At 41.2% G+C, this 25444-nt stretch overlaps 1 protein-coding gene across 5 annotated transcripts in view; it reads right to left on the bottom strand.

The window, feature by feature from the left end:
* The window catches only part of TRAK1 (trafficking kinesin protein 1), a 269898-nt gene extending 250127 nt beyond the window's left edge, over positions 1-19771 (bottom strand). For 2 of the 5 annotated variants that reach the window (XM_069211489.1, XM_069211495.1), the window contains exon 1: positions 472-565. In XM_069211489.1, coding sequence (XP_069067590.1) covers positions 472-475 — 4 coding nt within the window. In that variant the 5' untranslated portion in view covers positions 476-565. Of the gene's footprint in view, positions 1-471; positions 567-19544 lie in introns of those variants that run through there. The other 3 variants (XM_069211499.1, XM_069211490.1, XM_069211494.1) reach the window with 3 other exon arrangements.
* Between the last annotated feature and the right edge of the window lie 5673 nt (positions 19772-25444).

Raw genomic sequence — 25444 nt, 5'->3', positions numbered from 1 at the left:
AAGCGGCAGAGTAGCGCCCCTGTGTGCCACGAGGGGCGAGGGCTGCATTTACAAGAGACATATCCCATCGCCGATAATCTCACGGACGGGAGCCACGCCTCCGCCGGGCCTCTGCTCTGACTCGGGCCAGGGTAATGCGCTGCTGTTAGGACTCTTATAATGCGCCTGCAGCAGGAAGTGGTTACGATACAGAAACCCATGCTGATTCGGAATAATAGAGTGTTCGCTGGGTAAAACGAGGGTCAAAACATGGATAAGGGCACGGGCGTGTTTTTCAGTTTTACACAAAAAAAAGTGGTAAATCCACAGACGATTAAAAACGCGCAGGAACTATGGCAAGGGCCGAGGTCTCGTCGTCCGGTGGCAGGGCGGGAGCCAGGCTCATGGCAGACATCGTCACTACGCGCCGCCGGGAAAGGACTCGTCCACGGACACTCGGTGCCACAGGTTTGCACGGGACGTTTTACTCACTCATGTTCGTGCGCCTCTGTTCCCTTCTCCGATGATCACATTTTCTAAACCGTCTGGACTCTGCAGTGTCCGCCCGGCAGCCGGCAGGAACACATGGCTCTGCACCGGGCAGGGCTCCGAGGAAGGCTGCAGCCCGACGCTTTGGATTTCCTGACTAAACATAGAATGAATCAAGCCCGATCGGCCGAGGGACCGTTTCAGTTCACCTAAATATGGCTGCTCTTTAAAGAGGTACCAGCCCCTGCACACGGGCAGCCGAGAGATGATATTATAATCTCAGAAGATGCTCATATGCAAACTCATTACCAGGAAAGGTTGCGGGGCCTTGAAGGGATGTTCTTTAGGCAATTTTAATGCTTCTTCACAACAGTGGTTGTAGTATAACTCTGTAAGCATTCCAGTAACAAGAGCCGGCTTTGAGCATGAGCAAGCTGGGCACAGGCCCAGGTCACTAACCTAAGAGGCACCTGGAGCTGTGTGCATTAAAGTTATACAAACAGCAGGGCCCCGCTCATCTTGCGCCAGCCTTGTCCGTGTCCCAGCGTGCTAGTTTCTCTGTCAAATTTGCCAGTTTAAAATGGTCCTTCATTATCATACCATAGACCAGTCGTTCCCAACCTGTGGTCTGGGGACTCCTGGATGTCCGCGAAGCCTCCTCAGGGGTCTTCGACTACTTAGAAAATTAAATAATATTACCAGATTAGGTCCCCAGCTTTCCCCAGATTCCAATAATGATTCAGTGGGGGTCCCCGGTTTCCAGTAATGATAAAGTGGGGATCCACAGAAGTCAAAAGGTTGGGAACCACTGCCATAGACATTTCGCCCCTTCCTAGCCCTCCCTACACCTTCTCAGCCCCCACTGACACACACCAACACTCTCATCATCACGAGGCACCTAAGCTATGGGCGATTTAGGTGCGCAGGGGGAGGTACGAAGATGTTTGGGTTCATGGACGATTCTCTGCTCAAGACAGGGACTGACCAGTGAACACAACAGGAGTTCCCTGCTACATCATTGTATTCACTAGCGTTTGCAAGGGCGCAAAAGTTCTATCTGCAAGGCTGCCCTTTTAGCAAGGACCTGCTCTGTCTGTAACCAGTAATATCATCTGAAGCAGCTTTTCAGCAGGTTTCTTAAGAGACTTCGAGAGTTCTCTCCCTAAGGACTTTGATTCACTAAAACACCATGTAATTATGCATTTTAAATAACTCCTGGACCAATATTGTAGGAAACTGGATCTATACAATAGAAATACACGTCCACTCAGGGTAAGAGTCTTGGCTCGTAAGAATTTTCAACAAGGCAATGCTGTTTGCCCGTATGTGACACAAGCAAGGTACAGAACATTAGGCCTAAAGGAAATGAGGATAAAGTAATGAAAACCATGTCCCAAATAATGCAGCCGCTAATAAATTCATTACCCCTACAACTTGCAAAATTCCCTCATGTTATCACACAATTGCCCTACCAGCCCCAACTCTTTAAATCATTTCCTGTAGCCTCTTTATTCCATTACATCCTTTCTTTATATTGAAAGAAACCTTCTCAATTTTATTGGCTATATAAGCACCCACAAAGTATTCAGAAAATGAAAGCTAAGCAAGAAAAATATTGAAATATCCCCCTCGCCCCCAAATTTGCCAACCTACTACAAACATATTCTTATAAGAGAATTTCTCTTTTCTCTTCTTGTTCCCACTGCAGACATACTAAGACGAATCAGACTCTGCTACGTGACCGGCCCAATGAAGGTTAACCACCGGTATATATTCAGGCCCACTGGAATTGTGTGATTCTCCTGAGGCAGCAATTTTTGCACAATTATAGAATTAAAGCATCTGCCACATACCTAACCATCTACCGCATAAATTGCAGATTGTAAACAAAAATAAAAATTTGTTTCTAGCTCAAATGGTTCAAAAGTTACTAAAAAGGCAGCAATATGTGTTGCGGTGCAGTGGAAGACCCTTTCCAACGCTGAATTGGTCACCTTTCTGTTGCTTATTGCCATAGTTGGGTGTTAAACTGGTACTAATGAAGTGCAACCCATACAGTGTTACCAAGTTTAAAATGACGAAATAATGAAATAATACTATTAAAACCTGTGCCGCATTATGTAGCATAATTTGCCTTTTCTCTTGCTGCATAATTCCAGTGCACCTGTAAATAATCACTGTTTCGATTAACCAAACAATCAATTGAATCCGTAACATACCTTGTAACAAACTTTAATACAGAACAAAATGAGCAAGAAAATGGTCCTCTTGCCTTTTACGGCAATTTGTCTTCTTTTTGTTGTATATATTTCTGTATGTGTTGAAGAAGATCCTTAAGTGGCACTGATTCCAGCCAATGGTAATTACTTGGCCTGCATTTAAGTCCAACATTGTTTTTGCTCACTATGAAGCTCCAGAGACCGGTCATTTGAAATTCAGACTTAACCCTGCTCCAACAGTCCAGCCTGAACTGCCACCCTATGTCTCCAATAGATGAGAGCACAACCAACCAGAGATCACATTCAGCCTAGTTGGGCCTCTTCAATTTTGCAGAGCTTTGCTTTTTCTGTGGCACAACAAGCATGGGGCCATATCTGGCTGTAGCAGTCACATTTAGAGCATCACACTAAAGATTAAAAAGGTGATGGGTAGATAGTCTGCTGAAGTCTTGGCCACCACATTATTTTTGTGTGTGGGTTTCTACAGGGACACACTTCCTTTTTAAACCACTGTTCTTTAAATGTAGATCTTTAATTCTACCAGCAGTTGTTTTTCCACATTGTATATGGGTTACACGTATTTGATTATGTAGAAGAATTGAGATTGCAGATGCCAAGATGTGAGCAATAGGATGTAGTTTCCGGCTCCGAATTAACTGAAGCTGATGGTTGTAACTCTTGACAATAGCATTACTCTATTACTGAAATGACATATGGGAGTAAAAGATACAGAAAAATCAAACTTCTTCCCATGCAGTTTAGACATGAAGTTTCTATGAGAGGAAGTAGATCCTATAGAACACAGCTATTAGATCCTCCATTTAAGCAGCCTTGAATTATAAACATGTTTTTGGGATCAGGCCAAGTTTTGTGGAAGGCTAAAAAATCAAATACGAATGACATTCACACCAACTCCTTAGCTTAATGAGAGCTGTTATCTTTGGCACACAGAGGCAAATTCAACCCCATGAGGATTTGATATCAATAAAAATGCACCAGAGAGAAGAATTATGTCTCTGGTCCTACAAAACGAACTGCGGTAGTACATGATGAAAAAAGTCAAGTTTTAAAAGATAGAGCAATGTAGAATTATGGCAAACCACTGTAGGGATTTGTCCCAAACATCCCCTTGTCTCCTGAGGCAATCTGGAAGACTTTAGTGATAAGTGATGTCGATAAATGCAAACATCAACATTTTGGACTGAAAATCAATCTGCCTAATAATTAAGATAGGGGTCTCAATATACGACATCTAAGTTGAAAGTATTATTTTGAGATGTTGAACTTCCCACTGCCCACTTCCTTCAAGAAAGCAGTAATAAACATGTAGAATTAGGTTGTTAAATCGTTATTCTGAGATGTGGTAGTTTCTTTAAAAGTGGGTGATGTTTTAGGCTACACGGAAATTCATCAAATGCCAAATTAGGTGTTTATGATACTAGTGATGATAAGAGCAGCAATGTAAATACCAGCCTGAGTGATAAAAGACTAGCAAATATCATTCAAAGGTAGTGATGGCCCAGGGTTTCCTAAAAATGTATGTTTCCAAATTGCTGAAGTAGGCGATTTATTAACCTCCTAGGAGTGAATATTGCCAGTGCAGGCAGCCTGTCATGTAAGTTTGTCGACGAGGACCTTGATGGTTCAGTTTTTTTTACTTTTCTTTTAATGGGTCCTGCATAGTTTCCTATTCAGTCAGAATAACCTTTCCATCAGGAACAAGGATGCGGGAATACCACAATCCCAATAATTTTCCCACTCAGATATGTCACCAGCTAAAAGCCAGCAAAATCTTCGGTTGACTACGGGCAGAAAAAAGTTCTTTACTATGGACGTCAAGTGCAATCTTCCTGATTCCTACTGTAATTCCCCATTCTCCAAAGGCCCTTGGGGAATATTTGTAATACTACGGTAATTCCACATCCCAACATTATCAGTGCAGGTATCAGCAATTTAGAGCGGGAGAATGCTGCATCAATATTGCTGCACCTGCCTAATGACAGGTCTAAATAAGAGGGATGAGATGTTTAAAGAGCCTGGAAATTGAAGGCAGCAATATTTATATACATAGGAGAACCGATACACCAGCACATGATTACAGCATCTCCCTTTAAGGACTCCACAACACACATATTCAAGAGGTTTTTTTTCTCTTATCATTGCTCTCAAAATATCAGATTCTGTTTCTTATTTGTCCTTGATTCCTCTATGCAACCTTGTGTGCAAAATCTCACAGCCCAACACAGAGATACCTGATGAAGCATGTGCTCAAATATGCTTTAAGTATTTTAATTCTACCAAATGTCTATGCTGTCCAAGGCACCGTGGACGTGGTATAGTATATTTGCATGTCTTTTTCATTTTAGACCTTGTGATTTTTTACCTCTTCTAGAGAGACCTTAGCTATCTATATATATATATGTGCTCTGCAAAATGCTATGCCTACTGTGGTACTGATCGGAGAGCCACTCAGTGCCTCAAGCCAACAGCGAAGGACGTTAAAATAAAAAGTAATGTCTAATTTGGTTCTTGGGTATTGTGGCTATCATTACCAATTGTACATCCCGTGGGTAGGTTGGCACGAACAGATTTAATATGAAAACATATTTTAATTCTGGGATTAATGAAAACAAGAAATGTGCATGTCATGTTAAGAAACATACACGATATCATCACACTTTTACCAACCTGATTTTGCTTCATTTAACAGCCCTGTGTAAGTCATGTACCAGCTATAGCTCCTAGCACACACTCATTAGCAAAAAGATGAAGGAGCCAGGAGCATACCTATCTAAGTTTAGCATGTACAGTGTCACAAGAGCCAGGGGCGAGAAGCCCCACTGCACCCCTTGTAGGTCTGTCTTAATTCCCAGCAGGGGCTGGGAAATGAATCGTTCTTGCTTGTGTTACGCACCTTGCTATGTGGCTTGCAAGAGAAGTTGCCTTGTGATTGCTTTCCAGACATTGTTGAGAGCCATACCATTATCAAGCTTTTTCATGAATGAGACCACTCCAGAATCTGCCACCTCCACTCTGTGGGACATCCTAGGCAAGTGACAGCAGAAGATGCTAAAATGCTCTGAAGTGGGGTTGGCTGAACTAGTGAGGTAAGATTGCCGTAAGTTTGGAATATTTACCGGCAAATGCCTTTAGGGGGATTTTAGGAACAACAGACATTATCCAAAAACAGGAACTATACCACACAAGAGAACATGTGACTTTGGGATGCTTTAGGAATGTATGCTAGATCTCCTATTAAATGCCCCTGCTTTCAAAAAAGAAAAAAAAGAAAGAGGAGGAGAAGGAAGACCGCTGTGCCACTGTGTAAGAGGAATATCTAATGCTTTGTTACATGAAAACTAGAAGAGCTGCTCTTAAATTTGCCTGAATCTTCACAATTGACATGATATTTCGAAAAACTATGAGAGGCAGTTTATAGAGCTAATCCACAGGGATATTTGGAGCACCCATGGATCGACCTGCCCTCTAGCACAACTAGCCTTTGGAGAGCCCAAGGTCCAGGAAGATTGGAAGATCAAGGACCAGGGGAGGCTGCTTCTCAATTCAAGGAATCCCATCAGATATCAAACTGATTTCCTTCAAACAATTGTTGGTTGTTTAGTCTAAGAGCTCCTAAAGAGTACAATACCGATCAAAAGTTCAAGTTTTAGCCAACTTCATTGTTACTGCCACTGTGACGGATGATGACGTGAGGAAAACGGAGTGCTGGGAGATACAAGATTAGGTTGAAAGAAAAAGGCTCGAGGAGCAGAATTAGGTAGAAGCAACGTAGGGTTAGGGAAAGGATGGCGTCAGAGCGAGATGTCACTAAAGAGAGGGAAGATGTGGCAAGAGGCAAGGATGGGTGTGAGGAGGAGATCAGCGAGAGACAATCATAACATTTTAGCAGAGAAAACAGCAAATTAAGACAACAGAAAATGCTTATTAATATGTTGCATACGTTAGTTAATACAGTCCCTGAAGTCTTTTCCTGGTCGCGTCCACTTTCTACTCCTTATATAATGTTATTACTGACACCCGGCTCCCCAACCAGCAGACCTTGCTCTCACCTGCTTTGGCGGTCACCAGCCAACCTTAAGGCAACAGGGCTCACAGAAAAGGAGTCCCCACCTGCTCCCTGCCCACAAGCTTCAAGAAAACATACATTCTCATCCTGGCCATGGGTGCAGATAGAGCACGCCAACATACCTAAAGAGCCTCTAAAACACAGCCTGGGCAGCATCGTTTGAGAAGGATCATCTCCATGTTGGCTGGAGAACTTGGGGAACCGAGGGGCCACCAGAATTCCCCGTCATCTACCAAGATCTCTGTAACATTTTAGAGTGATACTGGTCCCACACTAACACCCCTGCAGACACTAAACTATGACCACAGACATGCCTATATCTGAGGAAGTCCTGAGGATGACAACTATTCTCGGGCCCTTCCTAGAGTCTGGAGTGTGTTGGAGACCACTGTTACGATGGGGTTAGCGCCAAGATGCAGCAACTTCTTTTTATATCAGAAAACCTCATTCTGTTCCTAAACCATTCTGCTCCTTGATCTCACAAATAAGCATAATATTAAGCTTTTCTAGGCTGGCCCGTCTCTTTAAAATGTTTGCTTATTTTAACCAAGTCCTTTTGAACACATTCTTCTCAACACTGTAAAAATGTATTTAACACAAAACTGACACATAGTGACATGCTAAAGTTTAAGTTTTTATTTGTCATCGCTCATAATTGTCATGAAAATAGTTTTCCTCAAAACTATAGCGGTTCATTTAGTTTGCAAAGTAGCCAATATAGAAATTCAGTACAAAACATTTTCCATGCCAACTGGTGTGACCTATATAATTATGGGTGTGGCTTAAAATAATGTAACCAAGGAACACAATTTGTGACAGAAGACTGCAGGGTGTGCCTATTGTGCCTTGGAAGTAACTTTTCTTTGCTGAACATCGCAACAAATAATATAACACATAAGATCAGACTATGTCTAAAAAAAAGTCTAGTGTAGATATATGATAAATATTAATAAAGTGTGATTTTTGGCAAACACTGACACACGGGTTTGTCTCCTCAGACTGAAGAATGTAGCATAATCTGACCAAGAGAACAGCCTTGCTTGTGGAAGTTCTAAAACACCCCTATAACAAGGTACAATTTTTAATAAGGCGACAATGGTCAAAAAAAGACAGAAGAAATGTAGACTTGAATCAACATCAGACCAAGTCAGGAAATTCTTACAAACTAATGCAGCAAGTAAAAAATACTAGGGAGAAATGGGCGCCTTTTTGCCCAAACCCGAACTTTGGTATAAATGTGTTGTTAAAAATGAATGCCTGCGCCTCTCCCCACTAGCGATCCAAGCAGCCTCGAATAATGAAACTGTGCATACTGCAAGGAAAAGCCCTGACTTAATGACTGTTACACCATCACATTTAGTCGCTTCGTAAAATAGTGGACACTGCCATCTGCTGTTACAGACGGATCAACACAGATACGTGTTTGTATAATGAAATCTAAAAATATGCGGCTTTCTAAATGCTGTCGAACAGAAATGGTTCCAGATGTGCAACTCGTAACAAAGTGAACAACCGATGATTTCCATAAGCATTTTTAAATTGGCAGCTAAAAGCGAAAGTTGAAAAAGAAGCATCCTCGACTAATGCAGGAAAGAAGGATCCATAATGAAAGCCACTCCCGATGCATAGACTGTGAGCAGAAAGGCAAACCCAGCACCAGAATACCAACCACGCGCCTATCACAGATGAGCATCAACAAACGCTGTACAAAACAAATGTGTTGCGCACTGTAACCAAAATAGTCATCACCTTTCGCTTTCTTTTTTAGGGCGGAGCTACAGGCAGGGGTAACTGTCTATTCAAATATACTAAGAGAAGACTTTGGGTCAGCCCCTTGCTCATGACTGGATGCTGTCCATCCCAATGGGAGATGATGATCCCCACCTGGAGATCGTGGAAGACAACCAACTATGGATGCCCAGCCAAGATATCTTGATTACCCCTTCCTGCTTCCACAACCTCAAAATTCTCAGGAAAATCTTCAGGTGGCTTCCCCTGGAGGCCCCTGGGCAATCAGCATGCACTTATCACCAGCAAGCTGGGATACGTAAACACACACTATGTAGGAATCTCCACTCAGTACCAAACGGCTCCACAGTGTTCCGAACGTAGCAGCCAGACTCTGACTCAATCTCCCACCTTGCACACACATCCACTCACCCCCATGATCTGAACTGGATCCCCATCCACCAGCACACCATTTTCATACTACTTACACACACATACAAAGTACTGCACAACCCAGGTGCCACCTTCCTGAACAGTTGCATCAGTTTCCCCACCTCTACCAGACATCTCCAATCAGCGAACCACCTGCTCACAGGCACCCCACATCTGAAGAGACTGAGACAGTGAATACTCTTTTTCCTACCCGGCTCCTAAAGCCTGGAACAAACTATACCCTCACATTAGGGCAACCAGCTCAGTCCTAGAATTCAAGGAGAAACTGAAACTTAGCTCTTCAGACAGGCCTCGGCCAGGGCAGCACCACTTTCTCATCAAAACCAGGATAACTTCCTTGGAGATGTGCACTGCATAGCCTAGCCCTAGGTCTAGATCTAACCTAGCCTGGCCAGATTCACTGGCTTCCCCATTCCTTTTTTCCTGCCCAAGAATATTTCAAGCTTACTGGGTTCCGACTGGCTAAATTGTATCCTTCCACTGCTTACTTGTGGGGTAGGTTTTGGTATCACCTGCCAGAGTTGCAAAAGCCCTATCTTGTGCTTACCAAGAACTTACATTGGGGCCTGCCCATTGCTTACTTCTGGTTGGCTTTCTTGTCACTCATTTCCTCGCTTCTCAGAAGATGGCTTTCCTTGTCCATCTTGTGCTTTTTACTTCCCTGGAGTATAGCCTTTTTAACTGGTTGACGAGTGTCCTTTCATTGCTCACTTTCAGGTTTCTACTCTCTTTTAGAATATTCCTTTTTTCTCTTTGGTTAAGCACTCCATCACCATGCAGGAGTTTTCCAGCACTCTCCCTCTTGTTTTCTCTCTGCAGTGCCAAATACCCATCTACCATGCGCTTTGCTTGCCCTCTCCCTCTTAGTTGCTCGTTCTCTCTCCATGTACGTCTTTGATAAAACCTCTGCACATAGTCCGTGCTTCTGTCTTCCACAGGTCCTTCTCACACCGCCCCCATGTTGCTCTCCCCGCGTGTGCATTTCCCCCTGACTTCATTTTTAATGTATACCCCTGCCCACTCTTTATTACTTTCCTCCACCCACTCCTCCTACCCGTTACACAATGCTTCTCAACCTGCAGTTCTTTTGAAAAGATCTATTATTTTTGGAAGGCCAGGCAACAAATTGCGGTTGGCACTCCACAACAGCATTTTTGCGCTGGTAAATTTTTGTTTAAATTGACCAATGTAAGAGGAGGCCTCCATTTAGATCAGTTAAAAAAAAGAAAAGAAAATGGCCCCCACGACATTCTGTAAGCACACCATGCATGGTGATGCATGTGTATAGCGGCATGTACAAAATGAGGCGACCATCAACAGCGACCACGTCATCATGTTTTTTTTTTTTTTGGAGGAGATATTAATCGGCATTGGCAAAAAGAATTGACAAGGCTCGTAGGTGAAGGCAAGACCTTTTGACTTCGGAAATACTTGTTATTTTACATTCCGAACTACATTATAGTGCATGTTTCATTAATCTCGCCCACTGTTTTTCCTGTCGCCGCTCACCCAAACTCTCTTCATTCCACCCGAGTCGAGAGCTATTGGCATTGGCAATGCTTATTTCTGTTTAATATTTGTTTGAGAGTTGTTTGGAGAGACAAAAGATTACATGGAAGTATATAAAATAGTGAAATAATTATGTATCAGCAATGTGAACATTTTACTTTAAAGAGTGATCTGCTTCAAGGAAGCATGATCACTGCATATAGGATTTCCATTACTGATTCTGCTATACCGAATCACATCTTTATGTAGGCCCACAAAGAAATTCCATAATAAAACATTTATATCTGAACATCTACTGTAGATAAAAAAAAAGTTGAACAAAAATAAAGATTTCTACAGCATGATTCACAATCTAAGTTTCTCTGGAAACGGAATCTTCGGGAGGGGGCACAACTGAATAGACTTTTCATCAAATATCCACTGACCATGCCATGATCACACCAAAGGAAACCCCTACACGACTGCAATCAACCATCGACCAGTGCGAATCCACACTGAAAACAGAAAATATTAATATCTGAGCAAATATCATGGGATTTAAGCATACCTGAAAATTGCATTCCCTAAGAGCTTCCTGAAAGAACATTCATATGCACAGTTCGGAAGGAGGGCTAAAGTTCATTCTAAGATAATGCTGTCCTGTGTGGGATGACCTTTTGCTGCATTTATGACACGTGGAAGTTTGTGGATGTGCAATGCAGCATGACAAACCTATAATCAAAAGAACTTTGGAAGACGAGTTCAACAAGCGGAAATCAAGGAACTGCTATCAACATTAATTAATACTAGGGATAGCGAAATACTTTACAAAAGTAAAAGACTACATAAACGGAGCACATAAAGAAGTAGGAGGCTAACACCGAGCAAGACAAGGGCTGGCAAAGCCAATAGATCTGATTCTTTTTTAAGTGAAAGTGAATCCTCATTTAATAGCGAGTTTATGTCTAGTTGAGTGGATGGGTAAGTGGGTGGAGTTGTCAACGAGCCAACAGTTGGATGGATAAATGTGTGCATGGATGGATGAGGAGGTGACTGCGAGTATGGATAATTATAGATTTAGTTTAGTGGAAAAGAGCAGTGCTGGATGGAGTTATAGAGGTTGTGAATAATCCTAGTGTCACACAAAGAACAAGTGTAGCAAATGAGCAATGCCCATTCAGAATGAAAGTAGTATAGGTGTGGTATGTATGCTGGTGGTGCATTCTGGAGCACACTGTCACAAGTATATTGACATTCCATGGTATGGTAGCGCACTCCCACTACAGATAGCACATTGCCCATTGAAAGGGTCACTAAATTTCCAGAGACATGCAGTTTCACTGATCAAACTATATAGTGCACACACAACGTGTGGAAATAGTGTTTCAGTGATTAACATTGCACATCCCTAAATAAAGTGTCTTGATTTGTTTTGATCCAATTCAAAAGCTTGTATCACACTTCAGAATTACAAAAACAGGGCTTCATTGGTGCTGTCAAAACTCTTGGTGTATTTTGAAATGTTTGTACAAAACATTTACATGTATTTAAATTGTATTGTTATACAAATATGACATCCCAAAGCCTTTCCTTTAACACTCCTTGTACTCATGCAAGATTAACACATAAGACAAGTATAAGTAAACACCAATCTCTATGTTCAACTAGTAGGCAACAATTTGTCAGAAGCCATGGCCTGACATTTGACCTCTGGCTTTGAGCGTGCAGCAAATGCAATAAGCAAAAGACAAGATTGCAAGTCATAATTATTGCTCATTCACCTTCCAAACTCAGGCAGTTATTTTTGGGTGTGCTGCACCCCACACCCCTGCTTCCAGAACCCATGTGTCAAATATTTGTATGGTAGGATGAATTGGCAAGTGGAAAGGAATAGCAAGTGAGTACATGGATAGACAAAGACAGGCAATCCCAATCTCACAAACTAAGGCTACAGAAAGTAATAATTACAGTGTTACAAAAAATCCCAAGAATTACCATAGTACGCCAGGTAAAACATTTCACGGAGGGTATACAATCTTGTGGCAATAATGCCCCAGTCCTTATAAAGTATTAATAAATTTAGGAAAACACCAGCATTACAGCACAAGTGGACATCATTGTTTCGAGGGTCCTTGAAATATGTCAAGAATTAGAACCATTACACCAGTACAAACATTAGGCATGCTCATCATTATGCCAAAAACACTCGACAAGTGTTAAAAAATGACCATGATTATGTCTGTTCTGATTTGTCTCTTAGTACATGTTTAAATTAACCCCTTCTTTTGAACTCACAAAATTTGGGTATCGGGCACCATCACTTAGAAGAACTGAATGCATGTGCACATTTGCACCATCATTCATTAATCTTAGCACATGTAGAGTTTTGCATTTTCAGTCACTAATCATTAGTGCATGTTGAGATTTCCACAATCACACTCCAATCTGTGGCAAGACCACTCTGTTATACTGCCAAATTACATTTACAAACATAACTAAAACAAACACATTTGACAATATTACAATAGGCCAGTTTGATATGTAAATTGCAGGATTTATGCTCAGGACACCAGAGTCCTCTCATGGTTCCCAAATAGTGATTTCTTTATTTATTTTTTCTCCCTCATTCTGTCACCAACTGCTCACACGTACATTACCACAGGTTGATACTAGACCTCCCTCTGAAGTGAGCAGAAATGGTGCAGTACCTCTGGTCGATACTAGAAGCAGCTCCTATGAAGGCAGCACCTTTTGCCTTTCATTTTGTAAAATGTTACAACAGGATATACTATAGAAATAGGAAGTCGCAACAGGTTTACTTGTGTGAGTTATTCCTTAATTACTTTGTTTGTAGTGCACTCGTAACATTAAAACTTAAACATTGTTCCCAAATCCTTCCGAAAGGTAAACCTTACAGTTCTTGCTCACATGTAATTAGTTAAAGCCTGCCGGTAATGCAGCAAAGCTTTGTTAAGAATATATGATCCTGGAAGGCACCCCCATCAATATCCACCATCTTGTGCTGACCAGCCAGGCAGCAGAACCGCTTAACCACCTATAGATAATTCATAATGTGTAAAGCCAAATAATACTCATTAACAAGATCTTCTAACATTTAACCCATTTTCCAGCCGCGTTCCTTCTTATTGATTTGATATTATGCAATTCAGATTTATCATTCTCATCACAAGGTAGGCTTTACTTTACCGTCCTTTTCTCGCAATAAAAATTTCCTTCATTCTCACCTCTTTTTCCTTTTCACCATCAGGAGCTTGCTACCAACATTGGCCTTCGCCACCCTTCCTCTGTTCTATACAGAATCGCTCTCCACTGTTCCTGTTATTGTTATCCAATCATTTCTTTCATGGGTTTGAAAATTTGGCTGTGGCTTTTTTACTCTCAACATTTTTCCTACTTACGCATTAATCTGTCACTCTATTTTTGGTTATAACAAGTCTTATAATCATCACACTCTTATTTATTATGTGTTAGCTTTGCTGGGTTACTGTGGTCTCCCATAATTACAGGAAAAAACCAAAACAAAACCTGATCTTTCATTGATCATGGTTACATTGACTGTGTGCTCCACCTTGATTTCATTACATTGCTAGGAATGGGCAAACTATTTTCATAGCTGTTGTCAAAGCATAAAGACTGAAAAGGCCTCTTACATATATGGGCAACTTAGACCACCGCATACCATTTTTATTACAGATAAATCAAAATCGATCCAGCTTTGATCACAGTTACATTAAGGTTTGGTGGTACTGCTGATCTAAATGTAATGCTCTTTTTGTGAAGGACTTGGACCTAGACACAATCTTTTTAATATGCACATATTAAACCAGTAACTTGGGGCGTTCAAGAAGATATCGCTCATCTGGAAAATGGCTCGACCAAGATGGCTTCTGATTAAATGATACAGAATTGATATTTGACGCATTATAAAGCAGTTGTGTCCTGATGATGTACAAAACTTTCAATGTATCTAGGGATCAAACCTTAATACATTTTAGGGTTTTGAATGAACTAAAATCCCTTCCAAACTACTTTGTTAGAGTAATAACCTATCTGCATGACCTTTATTGCTTTTGTATAAACCCTATCAGTTATATTGGCGCATCCATATCTAATCGTAATGTAAAATAACGTTAATTGTGAAAAATAGTTGTCTGTGTTTTGGAGCTTTTGCAGGCCCTTTTCAGGACGATGATATACTCACATTCCATAAAACAAAAGAAAAAATAAATTCACTTAGTCACTATTTGGTGCCACATATCTGCATCCATAATCCTTTCGGGAGAGTAGGTATTCTTTTGTGATGTGAAGAGGAATGGTCATAAAAACCAGGCATTTTTCGATGCCCAATGAATTGAACTTGATGCATAACACATTAAGTAGCAGACTTGCCTCATCCTACCTAGTGCCAGACCAGAGTAATATCACAGGCACACATTCACCTCTACACTCACACAGCGCATCTACTACTCAATATCTCAGCAGCTTCCACTATTCCAGTCGGTCTCAAAATTAGTGGAAACAAAGAATGAAACTTAAATATTGATCACTAAATATTTAGAACCCTAGAAAAATCCTCACAAAGATGGCAGACTTCGGATTCCACATTATAGTTGGGCTCTGACATGAGCATCCAGTCTGAGTAGGCAGCAGAACTGTACTGTTTTTAATCTCACACACAAGAGGCAGGTAGAGAGACTTCAACCCTGGCTGGAGAAAATACAAACATATGGGCTACTGTGTTCCTGGTCACTCTCTGCTATAGGGATGCAGCTCTCATTCAGCTCATGCAAATGGACTCCCAGCTGCTACAGTTGAAACAATCAGTGGCAAAGCCAGTAGGTAATGTCAGAGCTCCTTATCTGGTGATGACTTTATATTGTTAATTTGTTAAACATAGACAAGGGTGTTGGTGTAGAAGGCCTTGTACGTGATGCAGCTGATCTTTAAAATAATCTGGGATTGCAGCGTGGGCTAGAATAAATCCTTTAGAACGTGGGTGAGTAGTCTGAATTCTTCAGCCCCTTGATAAGTAGTGCTGCTGCCTGAAGGATGCCTTTAAAGGGAGCGAGGGTGGTTTCTGGGACAAGCACTGGAAAGGCCAATATGCCTATGCAAGAGCAATTAGCTTTGCCAATGTGTTTTAGCCATGTTGTTCACCAGCGTGGCTGAAGTTCAACATGGCTAAAAGTTAGTGGTATAGAGGAGAGTGGCAAGGAGTGTTGTAGAGTGGAATGATGAAGAGTGGAGTAGAGCGTTGTAGAGTGGAGAGACAAAGTGTTGTGTATTGGAGTGACACAGTGTAGAGTTACGCAGAGTGGCATACACTGGAGTGGCATAGAGTTAACTGGTGTAGAGTGCAATGATGTAGAGTGTTGCAGAGTGGCGTAGAGTGCAGTGGAACTGAATTCAGTGGTGTGCAATGCAGCGTCGTAGAATGCAGTGGTGCAAACTAGAGTGGAATATACTAGAGTGTAGTGGTGCAAAGTGGTGCTGAGTGAAGTGGCGCAGAGTGGATTACCATTACCATCAACCTAGAAAAGTAATATTTAAGGCCATCAAACAGTGAGTCATTTTCACCCCAGAACCTATTATCCTACCACCAGCCAACAGATGCAAATCTATGAACCATTTCTCCACTGATTGAAATAATCAATAAAATCAGATCTAACATCAATTCATCGTTACCCTCACCATCACCAATACCCAGACTTTGGTGTGAACATGGTGACTATGCAAGGCCACATTGACTTGTGTATAACTGTGAGCCTCCCTTCAGATCTGCATTTGTGATCTGTGTGTTGGATGCTGTATCCAGAATGGAGAAGGACATCAAGAATGTGTGCGTAGGAGGGCATGAACTTTGATGAAAAGAGCATCTAAGTTGTGGTGTGTAATGATGTTGGTGGTATTGGGGCAGTGTTGCTGAGTTTGTGCTGATGAGCATGAGTTCAACACAGTGTGATGTGGGGGTATATAAAATTCTAGTTACTATGTTTGATGAGGTTTTGTTGTTAGATGTGCAAGCATCATGAATATTTCTATGAGGTCTTGGTGGTGTGTGTAGTGGCGCGTCAGAGACACACGATAATTGGCAGCTTACCTTATCAGCAGGGTTTCTGACCCCAGGTACTTCAGGTGTAACTGGGGATTCCGTGGTCGTGGCTGCCCTTTGCTTAGAAGGCCCAGGTAGGGAACACCATGGACTGCAGGCCTCTTTAAAGATGGGAAGGTGGGAAATGCAGTGATTTCACTTTCAAACAAATCGATGCTGTGAAATGCAGTGAAGTCACTTCCTCTTAAGATGTATGCTGGCAAATCCAGATATGCTGTGTTGTTGACATGAAAGCTAGGAAATTAGGCTTGCTTCTTTTAAAAATGGTTTAAATTCAAGCCCGTGATGTAATTTTCTGTACAGCTGGACGTTGGGAGATGGTGATACTGCTTCCTTTTGAGATGTATGCTGGGGAAAAATAAAGGCTTTCCTAAACAGGGGATAGCCAGTGTTAGGATGGAAACCTCCCTCGCATAGTGACTTATGGTTTACTCCTGTCCTGAATGCCCCAGCTGCAACAGTGTCTGAATCGCTGGTGTTAATTTTTGTTGTTATGGGCTAACATGGATCATGACTGTGCGCCATAACATAGGCCTGTCTTACTGACTGCAGTACTGTTGGACTGAGAGGGGTGCCCAAAATCGCTACCATCCTACAGGTAAAATGTTACTGCCTTTGCCAAGAGATAAGTAGCGCAAGTGCGGTAGTGTCTCTGGAGTCATGCTAACAGGGTCACTCATGTAAAGCCCCACTGCTGTGTGCCCAACTCACCCTTGGTCTACATCAGGTTAGTACGTAGCACTGTGCAGCAACTGTGTGTTGTGTGCATGTGCTAGGTGTATGAATGCCTGTGAAAGGTAGCATACATGGAAGATTCTGAGTGCCAAATTGGGGGACCCAGGGCTGACTGGAGGAGCATGAAGAGGTAGAGGAATTCTCCCAGACAGATTTGTGGATTGCGACAATCCTGTGAGCTGGGTGGATGCACACACGTGAAAGAAGAACTAGGCTTTTCAGTACACTTCAAAGGGTGCTCTATGATCCAGAAAAAGGTCAATGGACAGGGGCCTGAGTACATCTTAGGAAGGAGATGGGGTTGATAAGAGAATCATAAAGACTAGGGCCAGGGGCCCTGGGTCAGTATTTTGACGTATGTATCACTGTGGCCGACATCCAGGTGTGACCCTCTAGTCATTCCTATGGCATATGTTGTGAGGCTATCGGATTTGGAGTTGCTCTTGACAGACTGCGTTCTGGAGGAAGGACAGGGCAAAGGAGACAGCACTTCTATAGGAACCAGTCCCCGAACACAAACTTCAAAGAGTCTGACTCTAAATCATATTTGGTGTCTGGAAATGTACTATAAGAAAGGGAGCTGAAGCTTCCCAAAATTGTCAAGCAACCTTTCGGGCTGTGAGAGGAGGAGAAGAAGCTTTACAAGACTTCTGCCTGTGACCAGGGCTGGAATCTAAGGCCTGCGACACCCAGGGACATCGAAGACCACCCGCAACTGGAGCACCAGTGCCGGCTTGCTTGTCAAAACCAGTGTGCCGATTGAGGATAGGCTAAAGTTCCAGGAAAAGATAGTCCACAAATTCAATACATTACAGTCTAGGAGCTTCATTTATAAAAGATTGAACATTCTAAACTAAACATTAAACAAAGGATATAAATCACCAGCTGAGCAAGTTGGAGAGGTCCTATCAGGAAAGAAATAAAGAAAGGTTTGACATTCAATTATACTAAGAAACAATTATGTTTCTCCTGCAAAAGTACCCTCATCACTTGGAAAGTGCACTGAATTTCTAACAAGAGCCTAGTTTGGTGTTATGTCTCATAAAACGTTTACTAGAGAGACAAAGGGGAGAAATGTATAGTCCAGAGAATTGAATCCCTGAGGGTTTATTGCGCTGAAAATCTAACAATAATGTTATTAGTGCTTTGCCTTTGCTATACCGTACAGAGGACAGAATTTTTTTTGCCCTAGGTACACTCCCCAACCATATGTGCTGATCTTGGGAAGAAATTATAAGGCAAGAAGGAATTAGCAGGTGTATTAATTAGAAAGCGGGATGAGAGAGGCAGGTCAATGTGACCAGTCCGTTTAAGGAGTCAGTGACTAAGACGTGTGAGCAGTGGCCAATAAATATTTATGCAAGAGGATTTTCCATTCGCCTCTATTCTACACACTGCTTTTCATATAATCTTTAGCTGGGAGGAGCATAATTAACCAATCTTCTTTGCTACTATGGAGGAAGGGGAAGTGGAATAACACAAGGCATATGAAGGATGAACACAGCCTATCTGCAGGATCAGCGCTGTGTTCAATTATCTAGCTTCGATGACAATGGAGGGGTATCTTAATTCGAATAAGAAACAAGTGCCTTGCTATTTCACACTGCTACAGCCATACACAAGGATGATGATGTGGAAGATTGTTTTTAAACCAACAAGGAAATAATGTGAGGAAAAGGTGAAGATACAAGTGGACCAAGTTTGAATGATGGAGATAAAGAATATTTAGATAAGGGACACTAAGTGCTCCTTAAAGAAATGGGATTTTGGTATGTTTAATGGGTGAGGTTATAAATTCACAAAGGTGTCAAGCTGGGAAATTTATAAATAAGTAGGACAACTTAAATACTGATTTAGGAGCAAATATTTACCGTCCATAGCAAATAAAAGGTGGAAATTGATAGATTCACTGATGTCATAGTTAAATGAAGGGGATTCAGGCTCTAACCAGGTATTAAATGGATAAGACTTATAGGAGGACAAAAATTGCTTAAGGTGGATGTTAAGGTAAAAACATCAAAAACGCTATAAATCCACTGGAAATGGAAAACTACCAAATTCAAATGCCTTTCCAGTAGAGATTTTTAAAACAAGAGGAGATAGTACCATGTAATTTACTTTAATTCATAATGCGTACTGCGATATTTGAATTGAATAAAAAGGCTATATTCAACACTAATATGTGCTTGACATATCCTTTGGAAGCAGGCTCTAATATATAAATAACACATACCGGTAATGGTGCCGGCATCCCGGTACTCCCTGGGATCTGGATCATCTCCTGCTTCGATTGCTTCACTTACATAGTGCTCTTCACAAAGGCCCGTGTCACAGGCTAAGACTGCATGATCATGAAGCTCTGAAGGGGGCACAGTGGCGGCCAAAGTGTCTTCGAACAAAGCTGTGGCGTCCAGCTTGACAGGTTTCACCAGAACGGGCAAACTGCCATTAGGGGGAGCAGTGCTGGCGGCTTAGTCCCTGGCACACTGAAATACAGTTCTTTCTGAGCATCTGAGTTTCGCTACCAAATGTACCTGGAAAACAAAAGAAGAGGAACATATTAGCTTCTGCACCTCCTGCGATCGGGTTTCACATCGCTGAATATGCTCCATTTTGTCTTCATCAAGGTAATGCAAACACACACAGGTGAAGATTGTTGGAAGATTAAGGTTTACAATTCTTCATTCACGATTCCTCTATTCAGCCATCAAAACATTATAAAAAATAACTGCATTAAACTTGGCCTGGGTGTCCAACGTTGCGTCCTAAAAGTGAGATAAAATAGCAATATCAGCTCAGCTTAGGTTTGACGGCTGACTGTTTTCATAACCAACCTGTAAAATGCTTCTAAAAAGCTAATGGTTCAATTTCACATGCTTCAGAAGGTACCTGCTCGCATGGAGGAAGATCTTTCTCTGTATCCCGACAAAGACTCCCAGACCGCATTGGCATCTAATGGCGGCCATGTTAATAATCTTGACATCTACCTAAACATCATAATTGTGGTGGAATACATGAATGGGTTGAAATAGCAGACTCCTTCAATTGACTGGCACAAGAGGTTTACATGAAGACATACGAGATACTCACATGACTAATTACAAAATGAGAAGCTTAAAACCCCTGGTAGAGACATTAATAAGTTGAAACAGCACTAACTTTTCACCCTTGTCTTTAATGAGTATATCACATGCGTTTATAACAGCATTATGTAGATATGCGGAAGTGAAATTAACAAAACTCAAAAGCAAAAAAATTAAAGATGACTAGTTAAAATGACATAGTGCCACTCTAACAATCAAGGGATATGATTGGTTTTAATTAGACATCTCTTGGTCAGCTTTAAAATGTATCTTTATGTTGCGTAGCCTCTTCTGAGAGGGCGAGTAGACGAAAACCAATGACAAAACGCATTGAACATATGTAATCCTTGTTGGGGGATGTCTTAAATGCACCATTAGCAAATGGACAATTTAATGTTTCACCTGAGATGAAAGAAGACAAAAATGTGGGCTGTGACCCTGTAGTCTCTAGATAGCAAATCTTAAAGGACCCATAGAAAGAACTCTCCAGTTTTTTGCACTGTGTCTGAAGGGGCAGTCGTGGACAGCTGTGATTCGAGCACTCTGGGCCTGCTAAGTGCCAAGCGTAGATTAAGTGTGAGATAATGTTTTTTGTGCAAAGCACAGTCTGGTGAATGTGGGAAGTCAAAGTATGAGAAATGTGTTAAGCGTTAGGTGTGGGTTGTGAATGTACTGTGTTTGGTTAGGATCAAGTTAGGCGTATGAGATCTGTGGGAGTGTGGAATGATGGGAAAGTTGTAGTAAGACAAAGCATAACAATGGCCGCTGTTTAAATTCTCAGCTTTTGAGAAGTTTGAAGCTATCTGCTCCACATTTGTAAACTACAATACCACAAATCTATATGAGGCTATATTTCAACCCCACTATGTTAATATATTTCTCTAATTTTCCTTTTACATCTTCCCTCTCAGCCCTTCCATATTTCTATCAATTTGTTGGGAAGTAATGTTTTATTAACTTTTAAGTATTTCAGTTGCTTTGTTTATGTCACTATGAAATGTATTAAAGGTTTTCTTCCCCTCTCAATTAGTGTTTTATCACCACTGGGAATATGAAAAACCAAAATAAGTTAAAAACTGCATCAAGATTGCGGGTTGTGAGCTTAAATAGAGAAAGGCTGATAAGTGTATACCATGCAGGATGCCACTGAACTGAATACACCCAATGCAACTGAAATGCTCTTTTTTGTTGCTTCCACAGCCAGTTTGTGAAAAACAGAGATTGATTATCAGAAAGCAACATTTGAAGTTTAGAAAACATGACAAAGGAAAGGTCTAAAAGGTGTACCTGACAGGAAAAGCACAGACTATGAGAAGCATCGGAGGAAGAAAGTGGTAAACTAAGGAGCTGGATTTTGGGATCCTTGACGCTATTTGACCTGTACCGAGACTCGTTTTGCCATGATTTGAAGCTCAATTTTGGATATAAAAATAGAGTCAGTTCAGGTTTTTGGACAATGCTGCAAATGAGTCAGTTTCCTTAACAAAACATTCTGCTCACTGTATTGTTCCTGACACAGAAAAACCCACTTGCGTAGATTGTAAACATTCATAAAATCTTATAATAGTAAAATTGTAGTTGCCTAGGATAATGGTACCTTGAATTGCATGAAAAAGGGTTGAGTAGGTGTTGCTGTGTGTGGAAGGTGTCCGAATCAAATGCCCATTGTCCTTAGTATTTTGACTGAATGTCCGGGTGCTGTAGGAAGCTCTCTCTCTCTCTCTCTCTCTCCTGCCCATGGGAATGGAACCCGGATGGCTATGCTGTGCACTGGGAAGATAAGGACCCTCTTCTCCAGGTTGCACTTTACGCTTAACTATGACTGGCCAAGGTTAACCCTAATTGCTTTCAAGCTAATGAAATCCCTGTATCCAGACTAACCACCTTTCCTGAGAAAATATGAGTCACTTACTTCATACCAAGGACTTCGCCATAAGGCCCACCCCATTGTTTCAGCTCCAGAGTTTTCAAACCACATCAAGGGAAACACACTCACAGATAATGCTAATTAGCCTCCTGGAGCTTCAAGAAGCCAAAGTGTAACTCTTTAAATATAAGTTTACCTCTATATTTACCAAAAATCCAACAAACTTGTTAAAATAAACAGTGGTTAAACGGTCTTTGCAACTTATTCCAAACCGAAGTTAAAAATATATTTTAATTGTACTTTAATTTTTCTCATAGAAACAGCTAAAGTTCTATACAGTGAAAATAGCTTTCAAGGGCCAGTCAGAGTAGGAACACGACAACCTTAAATTCTTACGCCTTCTGTTTTTAATCACTAGACACCCTACCTAGTGGGCTGCCTGGCCTACTCATGGATGACTTACTTAGTATTTAAAAGTATGGTTTCTTCCTGCCAAGACAGGTTCACCTGAGGGTTTAAAAGTTGCAGCATTTATACTCAGATAGGAGTGCACCAATCAAGCATCTTTGTCTAACGTGTATTGCTGTTTACCAATCAGTATGTCTTCAATTTCACAAACAATATCTGTAATAATCACAACTTATTTATTATACATTCAGTCCCTTAATGTGTTCAAGGAGATCAATTTGTTCTATATTTCGTTTATTCTTCATTCGTCTGCATATTGTATAATAAGTTACGGTATGCCCTGTTGGGTGAATATAACAGATATTTTGGTTTACCTTAGACAAAGCCTTTCCAGGGCTGCTCTCCAATCTTTGTATAATGTTTGAGTAACTTTGAGGTTGATGGGTAGTAGGCCTCAGGGAGTGAGCACCAGAGCAAAACTTTTATGGAATTTCGGACCAGTGTGGATAAAAATTACCACTACTGCCTTGCTTTTCATTGTTTTATAAGTTGCAGAAGCAGGGCTACACATGTAGGCCCTGAAGCCATGTTTTCTGTGTCAGTCTAGTGAATGGTATGATATGTGCTTCAGTCCAAAAGGTGGCATTTAACTTTCCATGCTGCTGATATATTTTCTGCACCACATGCTGGGGCATTACTGGCAAGTTAAAAATGCCTGCTGGGGATTAGCCAACCTTACCATGTTGTAGGGGTCACATCACATACACTAGGCACTGGTCAGCAGTGCTCCAGTGTGCAGAGTGAAAAAACAGCAATACCAGCTACCAAAAAGTGGATGCCCATGCAAAAAGAGGCATTTTCCAACAAGAGGTAATACAATACAATGTTTGTACCCCTTCTGATAGTACAGCTTCGTGGCAGATTTCTCCCCTACCAGAAAGGATCATTACAATAGTACTCTGAGGACCTGAGTTTAGGCTCCACCCAAAGCCATCATCCTGGAAGGATGACAACACATAATGCACATTATTACATGCAACAACCCTGCTATGTGTTTATATGGTATAAGGGAGCACTGAGAAGAGAAACTAAAACACGATTATACATTTATACTACAAAGAGCATGAAGGGTCACAAAGTGGTTGATTCAGTTCCAGTTTTAATAATAGGAATTGGAGCCAGGTCAATTATAGTGCCCTCCTTTGCAGATGAGCTCAGTTGCGATTTATGTTCAACTAATGGCTGGAAATGTATAAACCCAAGTATGTGCACCAACTGGAGGAAAAGGAAAACAATGGTAAGTAAATGAAATAAAGGGGAGTGTAAAGCTTACAAGGATACACCCTTTGGGTGCCTAAAATGGATACCAAAGGTTTGAGATAAGAAGATGAGATGCATGGGATAAGAAACATGAATATTTGGTCACAAAACATACATTTACCAGTCATACCATCACTGGAAGATACTATTGGAATTCTGCTGTATGTGGAAAAATAGCTAAGACTTTGAAGTTGAATTTAAACAAATGTGAGTCTTTTGAAAAAAAAATTGACTGTACCCTTCCTTCTCAAGGGAGGGGAAAAGGCTTCTGAATCGCACTAGGACTGGCTTTAGAACGCACATTAATACATGGCTAGCTTGCCTTACTGGTAACAATCCTCAACTCTTGATTTGCAGTGTTCACACTTCTTTCACTTAGGAAACTTAATTTCAATGTTTTTACCATTTCACAAGTGGTGGATATGTAAGCAAGATTTCCTAATCCAAACACAATTTATGTGTGCACTCCGGTTTTTGGATTTAACATAAAAAGGTATGAAACCATCTTTTCCTAAGAACTGATATCTAAGAATAAGTAGATGTAGCATTTTAACAGGGATCTTTTTGAGTCCTGATTAAAGCCTTTGAATAGTCGGGGTATTAAAACAGGCTGAAACATGTTGCCACCTTGTATGAGCCATAAGCACTCGTTACACATCCCTTCCATGTTTTTTAACCTTACCCATGGTCCCCTTAATAAAAATAAATGTCTTGGGTTTACCTTGATTGAAGTCAGAGGCATATCCAGTAGCCTCTTATAATGAATTCTCTCCAAAAGAAGTTGATTCAGTTCTAGTAACTCTATCTTATCAGGACGTTCTAAGGTTACCGATGATGAAGCATGTGAAGAGAGTGGGTGAGGTTTCCTTATCCTAATAATTCTCACACTTGTTAAGGAACAATGTTCCACATCTACTCACTTATTTTGCGAAATACATGGATTGCGTACTACTACCCCTTATATTACTACAACCTCCTCAAGGCTTATGCCATTGTAATTACTGGAAATTGGCCTTAACAGCGTTAGCGTTGTGTTTAAAAGAACAAGAAGACTCTTTTTGCTTTTTAATTAATAACTTGACTTGTGTATGTTGGATTTTTGATGTTTTGATCTTGTTTTGTTTAGATAAATATTCTCTATTTTTCTAAACCTGTGTTGTGTCATTTTTTAGTGTTTACATTAAGTTACTGTGTGTGTTGGTACAAATACTTTACACCTAGCACTCTGAAGTTAAGCCTGCCTGCTCGTGCCAAGCTACCAAAGGGGTGAGTGGGGGTTAGCTGAGGGTGATTCTCTTTCACCCTGACTAGAGTGAGGGTCCTTCCTTGGACAGGGGGTAACCTGACTGCCAACCAAAGACCCCTTTCTGACAGTAATCAAGACTATATCAGTGGCAAGAACGACAACAAATTCGTTTTTTGTGGACCACGTGTTAGTATTCTATGTTTGTTTCT

This window comes from Pleurodeles waltl, chromosome 10 (assembly GCF_031143425.1).
Source record: "Pleurodeles waltl isolate 20211129_DDA chromosome 10, aPleWal1.hap1.20221129, whole genome shotgun sequence".
Lineage (NCBI taxonomy): Eukaryota > Metazoa > Chordata > Amphibia > Caudata > Salamandridae > Pleurodeles > Pleurodeles waltl.
The sequence above is the reverse complement of the archived record's forward strand: the minus strand, read 5'-3'. Positions and strand labels throughout refer to the sequence as shown.